This window comes from Periophthalmus magnuspinnatus, chromosome 14 (genome assembly GCF_009829125.3).
Source record: "Periophthalmus magnuspinnatus isolate fPerMag1 chromosome 14, fPerMag1.2.pri, whole genome shotgun sequence".
NCBI lineage: Eukaryota > Metazoa > Chordata > Actinopteri > Gobiiformes > Gobiidae > Periophthalmus > Periophthalmus magnuspinnatus.
Window position 1 is genome coordinate 25,420,494 of NC_047139.1, and position 27,840 is coordinate 25,448,333.

The window sequence follows — 27,840 nt, forward strand, 5'->3', positions numbered from 1 at the left end:
AGCATGTTATAGTTCTTCATTCACAACTCTAAAATATTGGAAGTAAATTCAAAGTTTATGCCTACACAGTGCTGTTACAGTTCATAGACTAATAATGAACAATTTATCAAAACCTTTTTTATTTCTTGAACAACAATACAATATGTCACAGAAAATCACAGAGGGATTTAAGACAGGTCTGGCTCAGGTTTTTTCTATGTGACTTCTCAAAGAAATAAGTGCAGCATGAATCAAACAAGAGAACGAAAGGACATAAATACAGTCAAATAATTCAAATGAGACAAGACACTGGAAAGAAAACAAACCATGCCTTTACAAGTCAGATCCCCAAAAGTCTCAACAATTACGTGAACAATCGCTTATGTTCATAAACCACTAATGCCTCACCATTCATGAGCTTTATACAATGAAAGAGAACTTGAAAAGATGTTGATACAGTACAAAGACATCATTTCATTTATGTAACCAGTCTTGTTATGGTTTGTAAAAGCACCAAAAGTGTGAGTGTTCATACATCATTTAATGCTGTTGATGAGGGGCACTGAGGCAAGGAGGGGTCTAGCACCATGTAAATAAACCCGCCCCCAATTGCACTTGCCCTCTCCACTCTCTTTTACCCTTGTACTTTTGAAAATACCTTGTAGCCCCTTCTTACATGAAGTACCTTTGATGTGCAATAAATATGTCAGAAAAACAATGTACACTATAAATAATGTTAGAATTTACAATTTTCTCTAATATCCAACAAAAATGACAACAAAAAAGAGGTATAACAGTGGGCTCAGAGACCCACAACAATTAAAGAGAATATTTATGAAGATTTTAGAATATACCAACAACAAAGCAGAAGCAAATGACTGAAGTATTCAAACAATATAAACAATACATTTGACTGAGAACAAAACTACGTTGGTTCTTGCATTAGACTTTTAAACAATACATTATGTACATTGCATGGTGTGCACAGAGTGATGGGCGTGGGCAGAGCCAAGTTTGAAACATTCTATACACAAAAGTGAATTAGAAAATGTATTGTTGTAGCGTTTGTTGCTCTAGCTGTTTAACTATGAGGTAAAATGGATTAATGACAGTATTGTGCAGAGCCTTAAGCAAAACCCAAAATGCAGTTAGGAGCTTAATAAATATAGAATTTTACTTTCTAGCTATTAAAATTCTTGGATCCAGGTTTGTCTTGAAGGGATTCTGTATCATTTTGCAATACAGAGCCATCGGGTACATGGTTAAAGGCTTTTGCACAGTACTGCCTTTACAACAGGTTGAGTCTCTTTGTCTATTTACATGACATTTAAACTGAAACAACTGTCTGTATGTTTAACACCAGGCTTAACTTGATTTAAGTGCTAAAACTAAACATGTTACCTAAGTCGACAGAGAAGTGCACACTAAGAGAACATTTTGGAGAAGTAAAATGCTGCAGCTCGCCCGTTTGCCCTCACTGGCTTGCATGCTTTGATTGTGTGTCTCTAGGGACATTATTACTTAATCAGACTTCAAGGAGCTCAGCACATACCCCTTACTTTGTACTGCATCTATGCACACCAACGAGAACTCTATAAATTAATGCACAATTTACAATTCTTATCTAGTAACAAGAGAACACAAGAGGTATAAAACTGGGACCATATTTCCATTCCAAAAATAAAACTGTGTTTTCATTTGTGTACAATAGAAACAACACCAAACACCATTATCTGGAAATAGAATTGTAGTTTCCCACACAGATTTCCAACTAAGAATAAAACCATATTAGTCCTTTAGTAAACCCGTATTTTAGAGAAAATGTTTCCATTTGTTTGTATAGTTATTACATAAAAATGTGTCTTAAGTTTAAACCTCCAATTACCACTCCTCTAAATACAGTTCACAAGGCCAATGTGGTGTACTTCTAGGCTGGTATGTTATTTTTTAAGTATCTAAGCGGAATAAATATGAATTGGATAGCACCTCAAATAGTATACAGACAGAAATTACAAGTGACAATGTTACCTGAATACCAAAACAAAAACCAGTAGATGCCAAAATGTGACAATCAGCTACTTGTGAGAAGAGGTCCCCCTGCTGGTACGACAGAATCACACCAATGTCATGGACACATAGAATAACTAGATTGGTGTAGAAAAGTTCCTAGTAGTAAATTTGCATAAAAGTACCTGAATTACACATAAAACCGGCTACTTGACGCTATTGAAATCACAGCAGTGTCCGTTGAACAAAGAACCTGATTTTCAGTGCTAGCAAAGCTCACATTTGTTTGTAAAAATGTTTCTTGTATGAAAAATTTACCATTCTAGTCATTCTATTCCTACAACACACGTCCAATCAGCAGCTGGGGAAGACAGTGAGCTATTGTTGGATTGGCTGAGTATCCATGTTGTGTTTGTGTGATGTAAACAATACCGAGTAAACGTGATTGGCTGAAAAACAGGAACAGATTGCCTTCAGGACAATGTTTGTGCTGCCATTAGAGTTTTGGTTATGGCTGATAGACACCAGGGAGGAGCTGTCACTTTGGGATCTGCATCGGCGCCTGAGGAGAGAATAAAAGAGTCAGGGGTAAATAGTACCAGAGTAATGCATTCATGCACACTTAAACATTGATTTAAGTGTGCATGTATGTGTTGTTAATTCAAACATTCATCAAATGTCTTAAAAAAAACTGTGCTATATTATTACCAGTTTAGCTTTTGCTTCTAATACATTTTTACATAGCCATTATTCATAACAATATTTTATTGGATTAAGATGGCGACTTTCAAAATACTAAGTGCTTTATACTGCATTATCCATTCCCTCCCCCACAGCAGGTGTTGGAAAGCTTCTTCTGTAGCCACTGTGCCCTGGCATGGGGGCAATCTACACCATGAGACTGACGTTAATCTCACTCACACATCACCTTCATAGACTGGCAAGCTGGGTGAAGGGCCTTGTTATTGATTACAGTTTATAGAAACCTGGAGGCCTTTGTAAACATTTGTAGCATGACACTGACCAAAGTGAAGTTGTCGTAGGTCCTCATCAGCTCCTCAATGCGATACTGTTCCAGCACCACTACTCCTGTGAGGGCTGGACTCTTCCTCCGCGCACAGTCCTCACAGTGCACCACATAGGACTTTTTACTGCTGCTTTCACTCGTCACAAACAGCAGGTTAAATACCTCCAGCTGCACACAAAGTCTCCTATAAGTGTAAATTATATTATGCATAAACTAGTATTTAAAAACTCTTACATCACACTCATTGCAGTAATAAGCCGGCTCGTCCTTCACACGACTCTGGTAAGAGATTTTCTTTCCAGACGCCACCAGCTGGTCTCTGAGAATCTGGATGTGCTTGATGGATTGCATCAGGCAGTGTCTGAATAGGATGACAACAATAGGAAATCTTTTAAAAGACTGAAATAGACCTAAACCTGCAAATATATTTAAAAGAGGGAGATTATGTTTTCTACAGTATACCTAGCCCTACAATCACAGTGCACTTGAAGCCCTGTATGTTACAAGTTAGTTGCACCTGGTCACTGGGAAGGCTGCCATTTTACAAAAACATGTGTCCCCCAGAACTCTCTCACACCTACCCAACTTTCCACCCAACTTAAATCTACACTGGAGATCTAAACAGTATGTATGTTGGCCGTTTGAAGGACTGTTGTTTGAGGAAAGACTCAATGTTGCTCTTAGTAAAGCTAGAACTTACTTGATTAACTTATAAGTGTCTGGGTCTGTGATCTTGATGGTGCGAGCCACATTCCATGAAACGTGGATCATTGGGACAATTGACTTAACCTTCTTCACCTCATTCCACTCAAAGCGCTCCAGAGCCAGCTGATACTGGTATGCTGAAAGAGAAAATAAGCAGAGGGTAAGGATGGCAGCATGTGAGCCACTAGATTTAATTAGTAATTTGAGATGACATCTTGCTTATTAACTCACAGTTTAGTGGACCCACATTCCAGGCGATGTTGTTGCACCAGCCCACAGCCTGAACCCAGTGGACAGTCCCCGCATTGATCCAGACCAGGTCGCCTGGTCTCTGGATGAAGCGGTAAACAGGGATATTAGAGCTGTAGAGGTCTTCAAGCACTGGCCACCATGACCCAGTCAAGTAGTCCACCCCATGTCTGAAGACAAAACAATTAAATCAGTTACATAGGCAGGTATGTGGGACTGTCATATTTGGGACTTAAAAGGCCTCTACCAGAATCTGAACCATGTTTTAGTTACAGTTAACAGTGCCCACTTACTCCTTTCTTCTACTCTGATGTTGCACAACGACAGAGAAACAACTGTTTGGGATATTTCATGCAGTTATTTCCACATGGTTCTCATCAATCTCTGCCCACTATATGTGATTTTTTTCTCTCTTGATAAATCAAATCAAACTAGAGCGCAAAATCACAACAAAAGTCGCCTCACAGGGCTTCAAAAACTTGCTGATTTAACCAACAGAAAGTTATGAACTCAAATAATGAAACGGTCATTGATCAATAAAAGAAAAGATTAACCAAAAATATGCACCATGTCAGGAAATCAAAGGACTGGGACAGTGACAGGCAATTGTTTTCTCATGGTCTGAACAATGAGCCTGATGAAAAACTAGTGATCCTGCTTCTCTATAGGTTAGTATCCACCCCAAAAATTTTATTGCATCATATAAAGAGCAATTATCTTCTTGAAATCAGAATCAAGCACAGGCCCTTTAATTTGAACAAAAATGCAGACCTATTAAACTTACTTCTCACAAAACCTGTTAATAGCCTCCCAATAATTTTCATGGACAGCAAACCACTCGCAGTCACCAGGTCCAATGTTGATGTTGACTGAGCAAAAATTATTGTTTTCTTGGTGACCTGATTGAAAAAAGTCAAACATAATTTTAGACAGATCATAATTTGAAAGCACAAGAAGTATTGTCCAAGGGCCTTGTATAGACGGGTACCTGGAGTGCGACTGCCTGGCACCTTCATGTAGAGCTGCACGGTGTTCATGCCCAGGATGGTGTGACCCACGTGGCTCAGCATGTTGTTACTGGACTCCACTCTCATGAATGCTGGCAGCTTCAGCAGCTCCTGCAACTGTGGCTTCCACCTGATTACACAACATGTCAGATAGCCAAGTCAATTAATGATGTCAAAACATAAAGGCAACACTGGGATAAAAAACAAACAAAAAACAATCAAACAATATATTTATAATGACAAGAGATGAGTGAAAAATCCTTCTATTTTACTTCTAACTTGGCCAGCAAGATGGATTTTCACAATATTTGTAAGTTCACAAACTCACAAAAATCCATCTGGCTAAGCTCCCACTGTCGCGATCGGGCCCGGTTAACCAGTGCTTCAGACCAATCACAGCATTGTGGTTTGGACAGAAGTCAAAAGTGAAGTGCCCAAACAAAATCAAAACAAACATGGTGATGCCAATGGATGTACTGAGACTTATTTGAGTGTAAATATGCATTACTTTGTTTTTGCAGAGTGCTTTGCTTTATGCATTTATGGACGATAAAGTTGTCTAAGCTTTTCTCTCAACATGATTTAACAAACAAGTTTTTTGGCTTGTTCTGCTGTTGTGATGCTTTGTCCAATCAAATATTCATCATCACAGTCCTCCTTTCCCAAGCGCTTTCAGTGAGAGCTTTTTCCAGATTGATGAATTGAGTTCTACAGTTCATTGTCCTACAATTCATAGTGCCACATACCTCAGTCTGGATTTAGCTAAGTTATATTCCCTCTATAATGTTGAAAAGCATATAGTATTTTATCCCTAATGGATATCCCACCTTTTAGGATCAGAGAGATCAATGTTGGTCCCAAATTTTATAACCTTTCCTACTGGTTTCTGCTCTGAGCTGGGAAAAAAAAAACAAGACTCAAGTCAGTATTATTATAAAAAAGTACTTAATGTCTCAAGCAGCATCAATACTTGAGCTAACCTGACATTATGGGTACCAGGACCTTTACTAGCTGCAGATACAGAACTGACTTTGGCTGAGGTGCTTTTACTATTTGCTAATGATACAGAGTATTTAGTTTGAGCTGGTTCAGGTGTCTTGTCTTCATCGTCCTCTTCTTCGGACTCACTCTCTTTCTCATCCTGTAAGACATTTATATTTGTTTAAAATCCATTATGTGCTATTAAAAATGACATATATTTGCACACATTGTGTTAGTTCAAAGCATAACAATGCACACCTCTAGACTCTCCTGGAAGCTGGAGGCCTGGTACTGGGCGTATTTGGCAATAGTGGTGTGTGAGCGGCTGCTTTCACAGGGCCATGTCTGAGAGGAGCCTTTTAGATCCCAGTTCTCATCGGCAGGTTGTTGGACCTGCGTCCGCACCTCCACTGCATGGTCTGAGTTTGCCTCCACCAAGGACTTGGTGGAGAACAAGCCAAGATCTTATAAAAAAAACCAAACATATATCACTATAAGCACTCTTATTATTATTATTATTTTGTTATTATTCATTTTTAAAGCATTATTATTTTCAGTTGGGTTATTAATCTCAGATGTCACAGCAACAGCAATTAAAACAGTGTAAGAAGCATTAAGTTTAAGGTTCAGTTTATTGTTTGTCCCCATAGAGAAATGTATCCTCTGCATTTGACCCATCCTTCAATGTTACTGGGCCAACCATGTCAGAAGCAGTTTGACCCATGTACAGGTCTTGGGCTATGCTCGGTCAGGATCACATTAGCTTGAGAATTTAGCTATTGAGCATTTTTGGGTGTGATGCAGGCAGTCTACTGTCACTCACAAATATGTTAAAGTTATTTAAAAACTTAAAAAAACAAAAAAACCTGCAAACAAACCAGTCAAATGTACAGTGAATAAACATAAACTCACTGAGGCGGAGGGAGCCAGCAAGCCCTCTGATGACAGTAACAGCATTTTTAGGATCTGTGCAGAACTGAAGGAGGACTGGAGAAAAGGCGTCTCGCTTGCTCTCTAACTGTAAACACAACAGCGAGCTTCATAATTATTTATTACATTTATTTATATACAGACATAATCAAAAAAATTCACTGCAATGAGTATTTTGTGATTATAGGAGTAATCTTTGATGCAGGTAACGCATGTGGACGACTTACATAAATACTTGGAGTGGGGGGGTTGAGTTTGTCCCGTGGAATTGGGATGTGGACTTCGATGTTGGGCTTAACAGAAAAGGCTGGGAGCAGGTATGATTCTTTAAATTTCCCCTTCACCCAGACTCCCCTGGAACACAGAGATAAAAAGACATGCAAGAGCCATGATTCATCAAAAAAGATATCAAAAAAAAAAAAAAAAAGCCACGGCATAATTCAAGTCTTTCACACATTAATATTAGATGTTACACTCACTTGCAGGCTTTGATCAGCTCAGAGGCCGTGTTGCGAATGCTGATTGTAGACAGTGGAATTCGCTGCTCCTCCACTTCTGATATGTTGTAAGTCTGCCGTCCATCGCTCTTGACTCGGACCAAAAGGATCTTAACCTCCTTGGACATGCCCAGAGACAGAGCTTTCAGTTTGAGAGGGTCTTTTGGAGGTACTGGGGGTTTTGATGCTGGTGTGGTGACACATAATTTTGTCAGATTGATTGTTATAGTTGACCTTGAGGTCTTATTTCCAGCTGCCTTTGATGCATTTTTATTCTTATTCTGTTTTGTGTTTACAGTAGTGTGTGTGGCCTCCGTGCTACCAATGTGTGGCTTCTTGTCTGCTTGGATGTCTTTGCTGTGTGAAGTTTGGTTTTCCTGAGGAGTCTGGCCTTGCATGCTTTGTTGGAGGAGTTCTCTGCAGATAACCGGCACGGAGAATGAAACCGGCTTTTTACATTCAACTTTAATTTCATTTGTTTTGTTTTTATGACAAACAGCGCCGCTTTCTGTTTTGTTTTTCTTTGTTTTTGTTTCTTCTTCCTGGTTTCCATCTTGAGCTGGATGTTTTCTCTTTCTGTCCGAGTCAGAGCACCGTAGATTTGCAGTTCTTTCCTCTGTTTTGGCAGGCATGTGAATAAAGCCTTGGAGTGCAGTTGTGTGTGTTGTGGTTAGTGTGAGCTCAGCGCTTAGTGAGCTGTCCAGAAGTGGGGCCTGCAGCTTTTCACTATCACCCTCAATATTGTTTTCTTTCTCTTCCTCTTTCACAATACTATCTTCTTTTTGTCGTTTCTGCATGGGGCTGGTGCTAAAAGATGGACTCAAAACTGCACCTGAGGTAGAGTGAACAGGTAATTCCTTCTTCGGTTTTGATGAAGAGGAGGCATCCTGATTCTCAAGACTGTAAATGTCTGGTTGTATTGAGAGAGATGATGAATATTTCACTCCTTTCGAGTCCACACCAGGAGGCCCACCAAATGGACCACCCCGACACGGTATCCTCTGCCCCCCAAGGAATGTAGCCAAACTTTTAAAAACATCATCTATTCCTTTTTTATGATTGTACGCCTCACTATTGCTTTCTACCTTGTCGACTGTAATGGGAGTCTCAAACGTACTATCGTTCGTGATTCCATCCATATTACCATCAGAATCCATGTTATGTTCAGGACAAGGTGACTGCGTTGGGCTGGGCTGCAGGACAGGTCTACTTATTACTCCCTTTTCGAGTTCGTCATCATCTTCTACAGACACTGGAGAGCCTTGCCAACTCAGCACAGGTGGACTATTCGCAGAATTGTCCACAGAATCTCTCAAATTTCCCATGATCCCTACTGGCTGCAGATCTGGGGCCTTGAGAACAGGTCTTTTCCCAATTTGGTTCCCACGGATGGGGTGCTGCAAGCTTACAGAACATGCTGTACTCAGTGGCTCTAAGGCTTTGAACAGTAAGGATGGGAGTGCATCGTGGGAATTTGCGTGTGTGCCTTCCAGTATAGAAGGAGTCTTTTCTACACTCTTATCCTGTCTGTCTTTTGAATGGAGGGGCCGCTTTAGTTTCTTCTTGAGATGAACTTTGGAGCTCTTGCTGTTCTTTTTCAGGGTTTTATGATTATCTGTTTTGCAGGACAGCCTTGCTGAGGTGTGCCTGTCTCTACTAGGGGATGAGTGGATTTTAGAAATATTCTGGACATTTACAGCTGGTCTATGGGACACCTTGTCAGCTAGTTCACTCCTTTCTCTGTGTTTGTGATTTTCTGATATTTTTACTTTGGCCTCTACTATAGAACTGCATCTGGAGATGGAAGGAGCGCTCTCTTTTGAAGCTATCTCTTTTCTTAATGCTTTATTCTTCTTTTTCTTCCTCTCATCTGAGGACTTCCCTTCTCTTTTCCTTCGCTGTTTTCTTTCATCGGTCTTTCTGTTGTCTTTATCTTCACCTGTTCGATTCTTTTTATCTTTTAGTTTCCTCTCTTTAAACTTAAGCTTGTTTTCTCTGGACTTGTGAGAGGACTGTTTGGATGTCAGGTGCTGTGGGATCTTCCTGCTTTTTTCTGATGAGCCTGTGCTCGTGGATAGTGTTACAGACGGACTGGATCTCGGAGTATGACTAGGGCTTCTGTGGACTTTCTGATGAGTGCTTTTGCCAGGACTACTGCGGTGGTTTATGGGGGAGCTTTCTCGTCGATGCGAGGTGGGACTGCATGGGGCAGTTGGGCTGTTGGCAGTGGAATGTGTGGATGAAACAGTTGAAGCGTCTGCAGCAGAGGACTTGGAAGGACCTGGATCCCTTGAACTTCCCCGGTGCTGAGCCCCCTGGACAAAAAAACATATATGAATATATGTTTATTTTGTGCAAAATAGATAAATATTATAGCCACATTTGTTTGCAGTATAATAGTGAGTAAAGTCAAATTTATTATTCATTGGGTTTAATTTGCTGTTAATAGGTGAAACGTGACCTACTGCTACCTCATCATTATGTGCAATATGCAGTATTTATTATTAGTAGTCGTGTGTCTCACTGCTGCTTTTAAATATTGGCCTGTTCAAATGTATTGAATATGTATCTGTCTTTCTTTATGCTCTGTATGCTTCTCTCAGCACATGTTCCTGTTTTTACGTCAATCCTGAAGAAGAATTCCAATTCCAAAACTCATTAATAGACAGGATTCAGAAAGGATGAACTATGGTTTCTGAGAACTCAATTATTTTTGTTTGATCTCAGATAAATCTTTCTACAAAGTTTTATTAACATGTTTGATTGATTAGCATTGTCAAACTACCTGAAAAACAGTTTTACATACTAGTCTTTGCTTGTGGTTGCTGCGTGAATCCTTATCCTCCACAGGGTGCAGTGGGGGGTTGTGCTGTTGTGTTCTGCTGAGGCCAGTGTGCCGTTGATGGTGGTGGGGGTTTTGGTGACTATAAGGCACACGAGTGTGATCTGCTGGTGAACAGGGGGTCTTTCTCTCTTCTTTTCCCCTGCCTTCATGATGTGGGGGTCGACTTAAAGACGTTGGATTGCTTTTCCCTCCAGTATGTGATTTTGAGGATTCCTTCAAAGATTTTTAATGTCAATATGAAGATTATGTCATGTTATGTGTTATAAAGTTAAAAGTTGAGTCTACCTGATGCTGAGAGGTTGAGGGCCTCCAGTCAGAGTTTTGGGAATGTCCTGGCCTGTTTCCCAGAGGTTTCCAGTCTTCTTGGTTACTGCGGTGGTGCCGTGATGGTGATGGAGGGTGGGTAGGTAATGTTGAATGCCTTGAGCCAGGATGAAATGACTAAAAAAGAAAATATATGATGTATTATAATTAGAAGTAAAATTGAGATTAAAAACGTCAAAGCTGTAATTTGGACACAGTTTCTTTACATATATTAAACACTGGTTCCATATAATATCATATGATACATTCTGTTGCACACAATGGTTATACATGTATGTTGTCATAGAAACTAAACTTTTGCTATGTCTTCTTTTTATTTTTTTATTTTTTTTAATTTTACACATAACCCCCTCATCCTCCCCAGTGTCGACTTGATGCTTAGTATTTTCTACAGCTAAAGAATCTCTGGCCACATGCTCTCACCTGCTCAGAGTCCCTTCTCCTCTTGATTGCACACTCTTCTCGTGGGGACAAAGATTGAGGTGGGCTGTGCTGGTGAAACTGCTCTCTGCGCTGGTGGAGGGCGGGTCGTTTCCATGGTAATGGTCTGTTATTTACCAGTCTACCTGGAAAACTCCTTCTACAATCTGACGGGGCAAATCTATCCGACAGTGATGGTGGATCTCTGCTGCGGTGAGGAGGCTATCACACACAGACAGCCAACATTAAAGGTGCACTGTGTAACTTTTTTGATGGAGGGCTTGCACCACCAGTACTTGAAACAATACAAGATACACAAGTTTAATCCCTCCATGGAAACAAGCTGGTGGCAGAAAAGTTACATAGTGCACCTAAATTTCTCTATTTTGGCTCAGCAGTACTTACCAAAGAGTTACCACTGCTGTTCCAGTTGGTGTAGTGCTCCCCTGGTCCTGATAAATAACTGCTTCCCCCTCTGTTATGGAAGGACCGCAAATCTTGGTGCCAGCTCTGGGTCTTGTATGGCTGCTCTTTATCATCCCAAACACGCATGGGATGTCCCTTAGACAGATTCTTGCCCGGAACATGGTCAATGGGTCTGTCCTCTCTAGTTTAAAAAAAGGATAAAAACTAACCAAATGCTGTATTGTTGTATTAGAGAAAACTTGAAAACATTGAAAACATTGACCTATTATAGAGGCGATATGATTGTGGATGGTGTGGTTGGTTGCGCCCGTCTTGGCATCTAGAAGAAGAAGAAGAAGAAAAAAATAATTATGGTTAACATAAATATAAAGATGTTATGGTATCTCAGGAGAGCAGCATAGTTAGAACAGACATTGGTGTTGCTACAGGGACATAACAATAGTAATGACACTCATTTGTGTGGTGTATATGTATATAAATGTATGGTTGTGATAGGAAATTGCTGTTTTGTTGTGTCTTATCTCCATGGAAGCTTTTCTTTCCCATAATTACATGTCTAACTTGTCTTATATCATTGCCATTTACTTGGAAGTCCAGACTGCAACAATTAAGGACTAAAATGTCAAGTCATAACCCTAACCGCTTGTTTTATTTTGTGTCTGAAATGAGGCAGGGAAAATATTTATATATTAAAGCCGCAAGCGGCGATGATGGCCCTCGCCCCCTGCGCGACCGCCCCCCCACGCGACCGCCCGGGGCCGGCCACCGCCTTCACGCACCATTTTCCCCGCCTGGCCACCCCACGGCTGCAACCCGCCCCCCTTCACACAGTTTCTATATAAATATGCGTGACCCACACATTATAATGGAGGTCCACGGCATTGAACCGGCAACCTTGTGCACAATACAGGTATGGTGTAATGGACTTTTTTGCCTCTTTTGAGGTCCACAATGATCTCACCAACTTTAATGCCAATCGGACAAAGTTGAGTTTTTTACCTGTACAGTAGGGGGCGCTATGGAGGTCACTGGCCACATGTTTATAATGGTTCTCTATTCACAGTTTTAATCCGCATCAGTGATTAGAATTTGAGCTTTTTAGGCTGATCCATGTGTCTGTGAGAGGTAATCAAATATGCAGGAAAGCAGTCATATTTTGACAGTGTGCTGTGCATAAACCAGAAAGAATATCCCCAAAACGTGGATGATTATTGACAATCGACATATGCACATACTGTATGTGGAGTTTGATGTAATTCGGATGAAAAACCTAGGAGTAGATATGATTCATAGACATGCAAGTCAAAGTTCATTCATTGCGCCCCAAGTGGCCAACAGTGGAAAATAATCCATGGCCATAATGTAATTTTTTGTTTCTTCTGAGACCATGAATTGACTCCCCGAATTTCGTAGGAATCCGATAATGTTGGCGTTTCACCCCTATGGTAGGGGGCGCTATAGTGTTCATTTTGATTAAAATTAATATTGCATTCCATTCATGCCCCTATCTCGCATATGTGATGTGAATGTGAGCTCTGTAGGGCAATGCCTGTGGTCGTGAGAGGACATCGAAAAAACAGGAAACGAAGACGTATTTCGGTGGCGGCGTACGGGCGAACCGTGTGGAATTTGGAGAAAACGTGGATAACTTCTGAAAACCCACTTGTCTGGATGTGGCATGTGAAATCTGAGCTCATTTGGACCAAAAACCTGAGACTAGTAGCGTTTTGAAAACACGCTGCGAATGAAGCTGCGAATTTTTGATCCAAAATGGCCGATTTCCTGTCTGTCATAGAGCAGTGCTTCTATTCATTTTTATGCTTGTCCCCCCATTCTCTATCACTGTTCTGATTTTTGTGTGTGTTTTCCAAAATAAACCAGGCTCCTCTCCCATAGGGGTGAAATTTTAGGTGGCGCTGTCGAGTCAGGGGGCATGGGACATTTTCCCGAAACCAATTTTATGAAATTTTTCGCAGAGCCGGTCGATTCTATACCCCCATGTGAGACTTTTCGTGAATGTTCAGGGGGTGAAAAATGCGATTGTTTTGGCGGAAAAACGAAGAACAATGTTAATATGCAGTGTGGCCCTGAGCTGTGTGGCCCTGACTCTATATGAGAGGGGTCTGTGGCTTTGCACTGGCAACCACGTACATAATACAGGTATGATGTAATGGACTTTTTTGACCCTTTTAATGCCCACAATTATCTCCCCAAGTTTCATGCCAATCGGACAAAGTTGTGTATTTTACCAATACTGTAGGGGGCGCTATAGTGTTCATTTAGATACTAATTAATAGTGCATTCTGTTAATACCCTCACATCACACGTGTGATGTGAATTTGAGCTGTGTAGACCAATGCATGTGCGTGTCAGAAATTTTTAAATGATTTTATTTGGAGTCTTTGCGCCCCTGGTGGCCAACCGTGGAAAATGGCTCATGGCCATAATGTAATTTTTGTTTCTTCTGATGCCACCGATTTATTCCCCGAATTTCGTAGGAATCCGATAATATTGGCGTTTCACCCCTATGATAGGGGGCGCTATAGTGTTCATTTTTATTACAATTAATAATCAATTTTATTAATACCCTCACATCACACGTGTGATGTGAATTTGAGCTGTGTAGACCAATGCATGTGCGTGTCTGAAATTTTTTGATTTTTTTTTTTAGTATTTGCGCCCCTGGTGGCCAACCGTGGAAAATGACTCATGGCCATAATGTAATTTTTTGTTTCTTCTGATGCCACTGATTTATTCCCCGAATTTCGTAGGAATCCGCTAATGTTGGCGTTTCACCCCTATGGTAGGGGGCGCTATAGTGTTCATTTTTATTACAATTAATAATCCATTTTATTAATACCCTCACATCACACGTGTGATGTGAATTTGAGCTGTGTAGACCAATGCATGTGCGTGTCAGACATTTTTAAATGATTTTTTTTGGAGTCTTTGCGCCCCTGGTGGCCAAGTGTGAAAAATGACCTATGCCCGTAATATTATTTTTTGGTCCACGTCATGCCCCCAATTTATTCCCCGAATTTCGTAGGAATCCGATAATGCTTGCGTTTCACCCCTATGGTAGGGGGCGCTATAGTGTTCATTTTGATTAAAATTAATATTGCATTCCATTCATGCCCCAATCTCGCATATGTGATGTGAATGTGAGCTCTGTAGGGCAATGCCTGTGGTCGTGAGAGGACATCGAAAAAACAGGAAACGAAGGCGTATTTCGGCGGCGGCGTACGGGCGAACCGTGTGGAATTTGGAGAAAACGTGGATAACTTCTGAAAACCCATGTGTCTGGATGCGGCATGTCAAATCTGAGCTCATTTGGACCAAAAACCTGAGACTAGTAGGGTTTTGAAAATACGCAACGAAACATTTGGCAAATTTTCGATTCAATATAGCCGACTTCCTGTCCGTCCTAGGGCCGCACTATGATTGGCTTTTTTGCTTGTCTCCATGAGCTTTATCACTGGTGTGAATTTCGTCGAGCTAGGGCGAAAAATGCATGTCGGCTCCCAATTCATTTTTAAATTTTGAATTTTCTAGGTGGCGCTGTCGAGCCGGTGTGCTTCGGACATTGTCGCAATGCCAATTTTATGAAATTTTTCGCCAAACCGGTCGATCCTATACCTATATGTGGGACTTTTCGTCGACGTTCAGGGGGTGAAAACTGCGATTGTTTTGGCGGAAAAAACGAAGAACAATGTTAATATGCAGTGTGGCCCTGAGCTGTGTGGCCCTGACTCTATATGAGAGGGGTCTGTGGCTTTGTACCGGCAACCGTGTACATAATACAGGTACGGTGTAATTGACTTTTTTGCCCCTTTTAATGCCCACAATTATCTCCCCAAGTTTCATGCCAATCGGACAAAGTTGTGTATTTTACCAATACTGTAGGGGGCGCTATAGTGTTCATTTAGATAACAATTAATAGTGCATTCTATTAATGCCCTGATATCACATGTGTGATGAGAATTTCAGCTGTCTAGAACCATGTATGTGCGTGTAAGAAATTTTTTAATGATTTTCTTTGTAGTATTTGCACCCCTGGTGGCCAACCGTGGAAAATGACTAATGGCCATAATGTATTTTTTTGTTTCTTGTGATGCCACTGATTTATTCCCCGAATTTTGTAAGAATTCGATAATGTTGGCGATTCACCCCTATGGTAGGGGGCGCTATAGTGTTCATTTTGATTAAAATTAATATTGCATTCCACTCATGCCCCAATCTCGCATATGTGATGTGAATGTGAGCTCTGTAGGGCAATGCCTGTGGTCGTGAGAGGACATCGAAAAAACAGGAAACGAAGGCGTATTTCGGTGGCGGCGTACGGGCGAACCGTGTGGAATTTGGAGAAAACGTGGATAACTTTTGAAAACCCATGTGTGTGGATGTGGCATGTGAAATCTGAGCTCATTTGGACCAAAAACCTGAGACTAGTAGCGTTTTGAAAACACGCTGCGAATGAAGTGGCGATTTTTTGATCCAAAATGGCCGACTTCCTGTCTGTCATAGAGCAGTGCTTCAATTCATTTTTATGCTTGTCCCCCCATTCTCTATCACTGTTCTGCTTTTTGTGTGTGTTTTCCAAAATAAACCAGGCTCCTCTCCCATAGGGGTGAATTTTTAGGTGGCGCCGTCGAGTCAGGGGGCATGGGACATTTTCCCAACACCAATTTTATGAAATTTTTTGCCGAGCCGGTCAATTCTATACCCCCATGTGAGACTTTTCGTGAATGTTCAGGGGGTGAAAAATGCAATTGTTTTGGCGGAAAAACGAAGAACAATGTTAATATGCAGTGTGGCCCTGAGCTGTGTGGCTCTGACTCTATATGAGAGGGGTCTGTGGCTTTGCACCGGCAACCACGTACATAATACAGGTATGGTGTAATGGACTTTTTTGACCCTTTTAATGCCCACAATTATCTCCCCAAGTTTCATGCCAATCGGACAAAGTTGTGTATTTTACCAATACTGTAGGGGGCGCTATAGTGTTCATTTAGATAACAATTAATAGTGCATTCTGTTAATACCCTCATATCACACGTGTGATGTGAATTTGAGCTGTGTAGACCAATGCATGTGCGTGTCAGAAATTTTTAAATGATTTTTTTTGGAGTCTTTGCGCCCCTGGTGGCCAAGTGTGAAAAATGACCTATGCCCGTAATATTATTTTTTGGTCCACGTCATTCCCCCAATTTATTTCCCGAATTTCGTAGGAATCCGATAATGTTGGCGTTTCACCCCTATGGTAGGGGGCGCTATAGTATTCATTTTGATTAAAATTAATATTGCATTCCATTCATGCCCCAATCACACATATGTGATGTGAATGTGAGCTCTGTAGGGCAATGCCTGTGGTCGTGAGAGGACATCGAAAAAACAGGAAACGAAGGCGTATTTTGGCGGCGGCGTATGGGCGAACCGTGTGGAATTCGGAGAAAATGTGGATAACTTTTGAAAACCCATGTGTGTGGATGTGGCATGTGAAATCTGAGCTCATTTGGACCAAAAACCTGAGACTAGTAGGGTTTTGAAAATACGCAACGAAAAATTTGGCGAATTTTCGATTCAATATAGCCGACTTCCTGTCCGTCCTAGGGCCGCACTATGATTGGCTTTTTTGCTTGTCTCCATGAGCTCTATCACTGGTGTGAATTTCGTCAAGCTAGGGCGAAAAATGCGTGTCGGCTCCCAATTCATTTCAAAATTTTGAATTTTCTAGGTGGCGCTGTCGAGCCGGTGTGCTTCGGACATTGTCGCGATGCCAATTTTATGAAATTTTTCACCAAGCCGGTCGATCCTATATATATATGTGGGACTTTTCGTCGACGTTCAGGGGGTGAAAAATGCGATCCTTTTAGCGGAAAAATAATAATAATTAAAGCCGCAAGCGGCGATGATGGCCCTCGCCCCCTGCGCGACCGCCCCCCCACGCGACCGCCCGGGGCCGGCCACCGCCTTCACGCACCATTTTCCCCGCCTGGCCACCCCACGGCTGCAACCCGCCCCCCTTCACACAGTTTCTATATAAATATGCGTGACCCACACATTATAATGGAGGTCCACGGCATTGAACCGGCAACCTTGTGCACAATACAGGTATGGTGTAATGGACTTTTTTGCCTCTTTTGAGGTCCACAATGATCTCACCAACTTTAATGCCAATCGGACAAAGTTGAGTTTTTTACCTGTACAGTAGGGGGCGCTATGGAGGTCACTGGCCACATGTTTATAATGGTTCTCTATTCACAGTTTTAATCCGCATCAGTGATTAGAATTTGAGCTTTTTAGGCTGATCCATGTGTCTGTGAGAGGTAATCAAATATGCAGGAAAGCAGTCATATTTTGACAGTGTGCTGTGCATAAACCAGAAAGAATATCCCCAAAACGTGGATGATTATTGACAATCGACATATGCACATACTGTATGTGGAGTTTGATGTAATTCGGATGAAAAACCTAGGAGTAGATATGATTCATAGACATGCAAGTCAAAGTTCATTCATTGCGCCCCAAGTGGCCAACAGTGGAAAATAATCCATGGCCATAATGTAATTTTTTGTTTCTTCTGAGACCATGAATTGACTCCCCGAATTTCGTAGGAATCCGATAATGTTGGCGTTTCACCCCTATGGTAGGGGGCGCTATAGTGTTCATTTTGATTAAAATTAATATTGCATTCCATTCATGCCCCTATCTCGCATATGTGATGTGAATGTGAGCTCTGTAGGGCAATGCCTGTGGTCGTGAGAGGACATCGAAAAAACAGGAAACGAAGACGTATTTCGGTGGCGGCGTACGGGCGAACCGTGTGGAATTTGGAGAAAACGTGGATAACTTCTGAAAACCCACTTGTCTGGATGTGGCATGTGAAATCTGAGCTCATTTGGACCAAAAACCTGAGACTAGTAGCGTTTTGAAAACACGCTGCGAATGAAGCTGCGAATTTTTGATCCAAAATGGCCGATTTCCTGTCTGTCATAGAGCAGTGCTTCTATTCATTTTTATGCTTGTCCCCCCATTCTCTATCACTGTTCTGATTTTTGTGTGTGTTTTCCAAAATAAACCAGGCTCCTCTCCCATAGGGGTGAAATTTTAGGTGGCGCTGTCGAGTCAGGGGGCATGGGACATTTTCCCGAAACCAATTTTATGAAATTTTTCGCAGAGCCGGTCGATTCTATACCCCCATGTGAGACTTTTCGTGAATGTTCAGGGGGTGAAAAATGCGATTGTTTTGGCGGAAAAAACGAAGAACAATGTTAATATGCAGTGTGGCCCTGAGCTGTGTGGCCCTGACTCTATATGAGAGGGGTCTGTGGCTTTGCACTGGCAACCACGTACATAATACAGGTATGATGTAATGGACTTTTTTGACCCTTTTAATGCCCACAATTATCTCCCCAAGTTTCATGCCAATCGGACAAAGTTGTGTATTTTACCAATACTGTAGGGGGCGCTATAGTGTTCATTTAGATACTAATTAATAGTGCATTCTGTTAATACCCTCACATCACACGTGTGATGTGAATTTGAGCTGTGTAGACCAATGCATGTGCGTGTCAGACATTTTTAAATGATTTTTTTTTGGAGTCTTTGCGCCCCTGGTGGCCAAGTGTGAAAAATGACCTATGCCCGTAATATTATTTTTTGGTCCACGTCATGCCCCCAATTTATTCCCCGAATTTCGTAGGAATCCGATAATGCTTGCGTTTCACCCCTATGGTAGGGGGCGCTATAGTGTTCATTTTGATTAAAATTAATATTGCATTCCATTCATGCCCCAATCTCGCATATGTGATGTGAATGTGAGCTCTGTAGGGCAATGCCTGTGGTCGTGAGAGGACATCGAAAAAACAGGAAACGAAGGCGTATTTCGGCGGCGGCGTACGGGCGAACCGTGTGGAATTTGGAGAAAACGTGGATAACTTCTGAAAACCCATGTGTCTGGATGCGGCATGTCAAATCTGAGCTCATTTGGACCAAAAACCTGAGACTAGTAGGGTTTTGAAAATACGCAACGAAACATTTGGCAAATTTTCGATTCAATATAGCCGACTTCCTGTCCGTCCTAGGGCCGCACTATGATTGGCTTTTTTGCTTGTCTCCATGAGCTTTATCACTGGTGTGAATTTCGTCGAGCTAGGGCGAAAAATGCATGTCGGCTCCCAATTCATTTTTAAATTTTGAATTTTCTAGGTGGCGCTGTCGAGCCGGTGTGCTTCGGACATTGTCGCAATGCCAATTTTATGAAATTTTTCGCCAAACCGGTCGATCCTATACCTATATGTGGGACTTTTCGTCGACGTTCAGGGGGTGAAAACTGCGATTGTTTTGGCGGAAAAACGAAGAACAATGTTAATATGCAGTGTGGCCCTGAGCTGTGTGGCCCTGACTCTATATGAGAGGGGTCTGTGGCTTTGTACCGGCAACCGTGTACATAATACAGGTACGGTGTAATTGACTTTTTTGCCCCTTTTAATGCCCACAATTATCTCCCCAAGTTTCATGCCAATCGGACAAAGTTGTGTATTTTACCAATACTGTAGGGGGCGCTATAGTGTTCATTTAGATAACAATTAATAGTGCATTCTATTAATGCCCTGATATCACATGTGTGATGAGAATTTCAGCTGTCTAGAACCATGTATGTGCGTGTAAGAAATTTTTTAATGATTTTCTTTGTAGTATTTGCACCCCTGGTGGCCAACCGTGGAAAATGACTAATGGCCATAATGTATTTTTTTGTTTCTTGTGATGCCACTGATTTATTCCCCGAATTTTGTAAGAATTCGATAATGTTGGCGATTCACCCCTATGGTAGGGGGCGCTATAGTGTTCATTTTGATTAAAATTAATATTGCATTCCACTCATGCCCCAATCTCGCATATGTGATGTGAATGTGAGCTCTGTAGGGCAATGCCTGTGGTCGTGAGAGGACATCGAAAAAACAGGAAACGAAGGCGTATTTCGGTGGCGGCGTACGGGCGAACCGTGTGGAATTTGGAGAAAACGTGGATAACTTTTGAAAACCCATGTGTGTGGATGTGGCATGTGAAATCTGAGCTCATTTGGACCAAAAACCTGAGACTAGTAGCGTTTTGAAAACACGCTGCGAATGAAGTGGCGATTTTTTGATCCAAAATGGCCGACTTCCTGTCTGTCATAGAGCAGTGCTTCAATTCATTTTTATGCTTGTCCCCCCATTCTCTATCACTGTTCTGCTTTTTGTGTGTGTTTTCCAAAATAAACCAGGCTCCTCTCCCATAGGGGTGAATTTTTAGGTGGCGCCGTCGAGTCAGGGGGCATGGGACATTTTCCCAACACCAATTTTATGAAATTTTTTGCCGAGCCGGTCAATTCTATACCCCCATGTGAGACTTTTCGTGAATGTTCAGGGGGTGAAAAATGCAATTGTTTTGGCGGAAAAACGAAGAACAATGTTAATATGCAGTGTGGCCCTGAGCTGTGTGGCTCTGACTCTATATGAGAGGGGTCTGTGGCTTTGCACCGGCAACCACGTACATAATACAGGTATGGTGTAATGGACTTTTTTGACCCTTTTAATGCCCACAATTATCTCCCCAAGTTTCATGCCAATCGGACAAAGTTGTGTATTTTACCAATACTGTAGGGGGCGCTATAGTGTTCATTTAGATAACAATTAATAGTGCATTCTGTTAATACCCTCATATCACACGTGTGATGTGAATTTGAGCTGTGTAGACCAATGCATGTGCGTGTCAGAAATTTTTAAATGATTTTTTTTGGAGTCTTTGCGCCCCTGGTGGCCAAGTGTGAAAAATGACCTATGCCCGTAATATTATTTTTTGGTCCACGTCATTCCCCCAATTTATTTCCCGAATTTCGTAGGAATCCGATAATGTTGGCGTTTCACCCCTATGGTAGGGGGCGCTATAGTATTCATTTTGATTAAAATTAATATTGCATTCCATTCATGCCCCAATCACACATATGTGATGTGAATGTGAGCTCTGTAGGGCAATGCCTGTGGTCGTGAGAGGACATCGAAAAAACAGGAAACGAAGGCGTATTTTGGCGGCGGCGTATGGGCGAACCGTGTGGAATTCGGAGAAAATGTGGATAACTTTTGAAAACCCATGTGTGTGGATGTGGCATGTGAAATCTGAGCTCATTTGGACCAAAAACCTGAGACTAGTAGGGTTTTGAAAATACGCAACGAAAAATTTGGCGAATTTTCGATTCAATATAGCCGACTTCCTGTCCGTCCTAGGGCCGCACTATGATTGGCTTTTTTGCTTGTCTCCATGAGCTCTATCACTGGTGTGAATTTCGTCAAGCTAGGGCGAAAAATGCGTGTCGGCTCCCAATTCATTTCAAAATTTTGAATTTTCTAGGTGGCGCTGTCGAGCCGGTGTGCTTCGGACATTGTCGCGATGCCAATTTTATGAAATTTTTCACCAAGCCGGTCGATCCTATATATATATGTGGGACTTTTCGTCGACGTTCAGGGGGTGAAAAATGCGATCCTTTTAGCGGAAAAATAATAATAATAATAATAATAAGAAGAAGAAACCCAGGAAGAACAATGCCCCTCGCCATCACTTCGTGAGTGGCGAGGGCCAATAATAATAATAAGAAGAAGAAACCCAGGAAGAACAATGCCCCTCGCCATCACTTCGTGAGTGGCGAGGGCCAATAAAATATCTGCATAGTTTAAGACACTGTGTTGTGCATACCAATGCTCAACAAGCAGAATTTACTATTCCAACAGTTATTCCTCACGGCATCTCATTGAGTCTCAAAGCGATCCAAGTGCAATAAAACCCAGGTTGGGATTATTGTACCACTAAACTCCCTAATTATTGCTAAACAGCCAAATGCACAGCAACAAATTAACATCCATCTTCTCACACTGAAGGAGCATTCAAATAGAAGCTTTCCAAAGGTGTTCACAAACAATAAACATGCAATTTAAAAGCCACAATCCAACCAGTTATATGCACATAGATATTATATAAGATAAAATTCTTATAATTCTTATAATTCATTATTAATAATTTATTATTATGTAATGAAAATGTTAAGAGAAAGGGTAATTGTACTACTACTACTACTGTACCAAGGACACCTCCAGTACGCACTTTAACTGTTGATAGTTTTATCTGGCCTACGTCATCACAGATTATAATACTTCCTACAGTGGAACCATTGCCAGACTTCAATGGACAATACTATCCAAAAATAAATAAACTTAGACATCCATACATTAGACATCCAGAATCTCCTACCTCTCTTTACAACTCTTGGACTACTTCAATCTACTTTTCTACAAAATCATTTTTTTATAGAAATTTGACACTTATGTAACCCATATAAACCACACTTAAGTTGTTCTTCAGTTCAAGTTGATTTCTATTAAAAGAGCAACTATAACATGACTGACTGTTTGTAGCCCAAATCTCTAATCAGACACTAATGGCTCTAGTCCTCATCATATTCATTGCAGTCACAATCAGCTTCCTCATTCAGAGTCCTGGTTCTCACACTGCAGATGGAGACATGCTCCCAGCTGCAGCTCAAGAGACACGAGATGAATAAGCTCATTACAGCCAGTTCATCAGTCAGCTTCTAATGTGTTTCTGAACTTGAATCAGCACAAACATCTACTCTGGGTCCACAGGCTACAATGACCCTCTGCACACAATGATAGAGTCACAATAAGGCATGTGCAATTGATCAACTTTTTTCACAAACAAGATTAAGTAGTTTCTAATGGTCAATGATGAGATTGGGTCTTTTTAATTGACAGTCTACAGACAATCCTCTATCAGTAAAAGCATGTGGTTTGGAGCAGAATTCAGACTTTCGAGGAAGAAATGTGTATATTTGTGTGTTGTACTTTCTCATAGCCATGGAAGTTACTCACTTTAGCTGTATGGATTTCAGTCTACTTTTTTTTTTTTTTACTTTGGTTAGAAATAGCCCTGCTTGACATCTGTGGAACTACATAGTCAAATAGTAAAAGCTTAGATAAAGGTATGAGTTTTGTAATGGCGTTACTGACCTTTGAGCATGGCTCCAGGGCCGACTGTGTACAGAAGGCCACTGTCCTCTGTTAGGTCCTCCAGCTGGGTAGGAGTCCCATGTGTTACGGCCTGAGTACAGCTCCACGGGGTGATACATGCAGCCTGCCACAGAGAGTGTCACAGGATAATACTGAACAGCACACACAGACACACAAACACACACACACACATAGATTTTCACATCAGGTCTCTACACTTTATACTTTATACTTCCAAAAACTTGGCTGCACACAGCAAAATAAACTATTAAACCATTTAATCAGTCACATTTAATAATGTAAAAGATTAGAACTACACAAGTTTGGGGAAAAAAAAATGGCTGACTAGATTTGCAACAAATGTTTATAAAGTAGGATTCTGCATGTTGATAATTGAGAAAACACTGAAATATGAACTGATAAATGAATACAATAATCATATACATATAAGAACATGGAGAACAGAGGTGTAAATAAATGCAACCTTTGTGATGTCATAATTGTATGAATGTGATATATGGTGCAGCTCTGCCACAGATGTGTGACTACTGAAGGTGAAAGCTTGTGTTTTTGTTAGCTGCTCTGGACCTGTTCAGTGGACATATCATCAGTCAGCCACAGCTGCATTGGGCATTCTGCCTCTCTAATCACTGCTTCCCAGCAGCCACCACAGCCAGTGGCCATGCAGAGACAGACACAACATGCACTAAGAGGAAAGACCATGGCAACCTCACTGTAAGAACAAAGAGAGGAAACACGACTGGAGCAGAGGCTGAAAGAGTCTATAAATCTGAGTTTATTTACACATATCTCATTTAAAGTGTTTTGAAATCATACCGCAGTGTCTAACATGGGTCATTAAAAGTAGCTCTGCATTTCCTCTGCCTTTTTCTAAATGGATTTGTGACAGCTTCTTAACTGAAGCTGCAAATTAGAAGGTGTCTAATATTTAGATTGTAAATGGTCAAACTATCAGTAAATGGTCTTAACAGTGTTTATTATGTTCTAAACATCCCTTATTGTTGGGTTTGTTCCACAAAGGTTTGTTTGTGATGACATGGCTGCTACTCTGCTACAATGACCCCACTGTGAGTGGTGAATGAGCTAAGTGAATGACTTTAGAGCGGTTCACTCCTGTTAGAAAGGACACCACACAGACACACATACATTTTACTGCAAACGCCTCTGGCTTTTTAGAGTCAGCATTTAGATATTACTCTTACTGTAAGAAGTAGACAAAGAGTTCTTATGCACTCATAACATTAGTCTTAGAACAAAATGCTGCACAAACTGTGTGATAATATCATAACATCCTGTTTATAAAGTGGATTCATGTGTTCAGGAGTGTAGTTACCAGCTGATGCCCAGCAGTATAAAATAATGTATCCAGGATGAAATATTCATATATAGCAGTGCTCTTGTGAGAGATCTTGCTTCCTCACTGCTTGGTATGCTGCAAGCAATACATTGTTAGACACCATGTTTCAATTGCTCTGTTTGTTTGACAAGAAAAGACTGCTATTCTCGCTTTAACCCTAAGCTTGCTACAAAGGAAGATTATAATAACTATAGAGAGCCCATCTGGTTTAGACCCTCCCATTTGCATTGTGGAATTTACTTTTTTAGAACAGTTGTAATGCCTCGCTTCCATTTAACTGCGTTTTAAATGTGACTCTGCCTAACAATGCTGCTGTGCTCACAGTATTGAATCCATATGTGCAGAGTTCACTGGAGACATCTGGAATCAAACTCAGAGGCCAAATGATGTCATGAACAGAAAGGTTAACTTTGCTGTTAGGCAAAAGCTTTGTTTTACAACAGGATAACCCAAGACAAAGAATGTGCAGTGCAAGCACAGATCCAACAATTAATCTGAGCAGTGTTAAAAGTCAGCTGCCACAAAGTGATAAAACTACAACACCATTTCCGTCACTAAGGAAACCTCGGTGAGGGATTTTACTACAGAGGAATAATTGTGCATTCATTCATGTGTCTGCACTTTTTGTCCAATGAGGGGGTTCTATGCCATTTTGCATCATAGCTTTATTGTCTTAGCTGTATATCTCTGTCAAAATGCATTTGAGTTACCTTCACAATGACTGCTGAAGAAAAAGGAGGCAGATTTCCTGGTCCAACTTCGACACTGTCAGGTAAAGATTGTAAGACAGCAGACTTCTGCAGGCTCCGATCTCTTTAAATAGACATGCTCACTCCCGCTGGCTTTTGGAGAACACAGAAACACAGAGTGGAGGGAGTGAGGAAATACCCCAGTCAGTTGGTGCACACATGTACAGGTCAGAAAGAATGTGCTGTGTTGTTCACGGTCTCCCAGACTCTCCTCAGATATCACTGTTATGTTCCTCAGTTGTTTTCTCTGACTGAAGACATGTGTTTCTGGACAATAATTACTGCAGTTCTACCCTCTCCAAATAAAAACATTTTATGTGTGAAAATGAGAAATAAACAAGCTTTTTTTCATTTGTCCTTCTACTATGTTCATATTGCTTTACAATCCTTACTACTTGACTCAAATGAGATCTTTCTGATATCCAATATCCTAGCCTTCTTTTCTCTTGCTTGCACTGTGTATTGCCTGGCTTTGCCTCACCCCCTCCCTTTCTACACGCTGTGTCCTTGTATCCGTGGCAACCGATGATATCATTTCGTCCAGAGCTGGGAGCTAGGCTTCCAGCAAGGTGTGGAATGTTAGCATGCACATGTGAGTGGGAATGAGCTGCATAAAATGTTGGAATACCTTACATGAAACACTGAGTAAAATATTATTTAGTGCTGATTGTCTACAGGCAAAAGTCTAGGCCTTTAATGTTAAAATATACAGCCTGGTCTAATGATTGTAACTGTGTGCTTGTGTGCTGCAGCAGACAATTGCAGGAGTGCTGCTCATGTCTCACCCAGATCTTAGTGTAATTTTAGTGTAATTGTAGTGTAATTGTAGAGTAATAGAGTGCTCATGTGTGTATGTGTGCTGCAGGAAGGATACAGATCCTATGCCATAAAAGGAAGGATGGGCTGCACCAGACCAGGCCTGTCTCTGGTGGCTCCTACAGCCGCTCACTAACACGAGGAGTGCAGACATGGTGGGAACAGATGGAGCAACACGGCACAGACACCGGCAAACCAGCTCCACCAACGCACAAGTGGACAGTGTGTCATGTCAATAGAAGTGGGACTAAAATAGTGTCACAATCACAGAGAAGCAACATACAGTATCTGATTTCTAAAAATAACATCCCCACTGCCCCTCTCTGCACAGCCGCGTCCCCTTCTCCCCTTCCATAAAAGCCGCCTGAGCCGGCGTGTGCTCCATAAAGCACAGCACTCCGAGGGGTACTGGAATGTACCAAGGCAAGGTCAAGAACAAGAAAGAGGGGTGTCTCTTACCAGACAATGCCCCATAGTCACAAATTTATGAACAAAAGCAATGGATCGGGTTAACCGGTTCAAAGATGGCTGTGTTTATGTGTGTGTGTGTGTGCTAGACGGCTTCCTGGTGAGGTGGTTGCCATCTCAGATGAAATATCCAGGTGGCTGTCTAAGCCGGGGATAATACCGGCTGATTTACCTGATAAAAGTGCCTGTTTTAGGTCATATACAAAAGACAGGTCATTTATTAATATAGTTTTAAACAACTTAAAATATATATAGTGGTGTCACTCTCAGCAAAGCTAAGTTTTATTGAAGGCAAGCCCAGAATGCCTCCAAGTCTAGACTTGAATTCAAATGAGATTAATCTTAGTTTACCTACTAAACACTATCAGTCCCCAAACACCCACAGTGTGTCTGCTATTCAACAGTTACAAGCAAGTACAGCTGTAACCACAACAGTGTGCTACTGCAACAGTTCCCTTCGCCTCCACATTCATCATTTCTAAATTCCTGCTCCTACACTCAAGTGTGTGCACGTGAGCTCTGTGTCCGCATGTGTGTGTGTGAGAGTGTGCGCGAGCTCTGCTTGTGTGTGTCTGTGTTCCATGCATGAATGTGCAGCACAGTCTGCAGACAGCTACTGCAGTGTCTTCAGTCAAGACACAACACAGCAGATTAAGGCTGTGGAAGGATAAATCAACAGAAAAAAGCAATCACATTCACTTGTATGGAGTGTCACTGTAGGCAGGACATTTAAATTAAAGAGACAAGCGCCTGAACATCCTGTGAAGTGTGCGGCTGCGCTCTTTACCTCTTTCAGTGTCTGCTCTTTGGTCCTCACGCCCTCTGGACCCTTGTCCCCTGGTCCTCCCTTTCACTCCTCACCACCTTGTCTCTCCCGATCCTCTCCTGTCTCCTTTCTTCCCCTTTCCTCCTCTTCCTGTTTCCACTCCGCTCTCTGATGCTCGGCTCTCACATCAGACCGATCCATGTGCTG

At 41.5% G+C, this 27,840-nt stretch overlaps 1 protein-coding gene across 2 annotated transcripts; it reads right to left on the reverse strand.

The window, feature by feature from the left end:
• Window positions 1-97: 97 nt before the first annotated feature.
• Window positions 98-27,840, reverse strand: kdm6bb (lysine (K)-specific demethylase 6B, b). Of its 2 annotated transcripts, none has more exons than XM_055226421.1 (21): window positions 27,655-27,840; window positions 25,545-25,672; window positions 23,457-23,580; window positions 11,660-11,716; window positions 11,377-11,578; window positions 10,975-11,193; window positions 10,513-10,668; window positions 10,189-10,440; window positions 7,365-9,697; window positions 7,113-7,239; window positions 6,868-6,973; window positions 6,214-6,419; window positions 5,955-6,115; window positions 5,802-5,870; window positions 4,956-5,104; window positions 4,752-4,866; window positions 3,950-4,137; window positions 3,714-3,855; window positions 3,248-3,374; window positions 3,011-3,181; window positions 98-2,548 (listed from the first exon to the last, which is right to left on the reverse strand). In XM_055226421.1, the coding sequence occupies exons 3-21, from the start codon at window positions 23,573-23,575 to the stop codon at window positions 2,525-2,527; spliced, it is 4,923 nt and encodes a 1,640-aa protein (XP_055082396.1). In that variant the 5' UTR covers window positions 23,576-23,580; window positions 25,545-25,672; window positions 27,655-27,840; the 3' UTR covers window positions 98-2,524. The 2 variants fall into 2 exon arrangements, with proteins under 2 accessions (XP_055082396.1, XP_033834062.1); XM_033978171.2 differs by having other exon boundaries at window positions 25,545-25,676.

Coding starts and splice junctions, on each gene's coding strand:
- kdm6bb (XM_055226421.1), bottom strand. CDS start 23,575: ATGTATCACCCCGTGGAGCTGTACTCAGGCCGTAACACATGGGACTCC. Junction 4,867..4,955: donor GCCAGGCAGTCGCACTCCAG/GTACCCGTCTAT, acceptor TTTTTCAATCAG/GTCACCAAGAAAACAATAAT. Junction 3,182..3,247: donor ATTACTGCAATGAGTGTGAT/GTAAGAGTTTTT, acceptor CTTTGTGTGCAG/CTGGAGGTATTTAACCTGCT.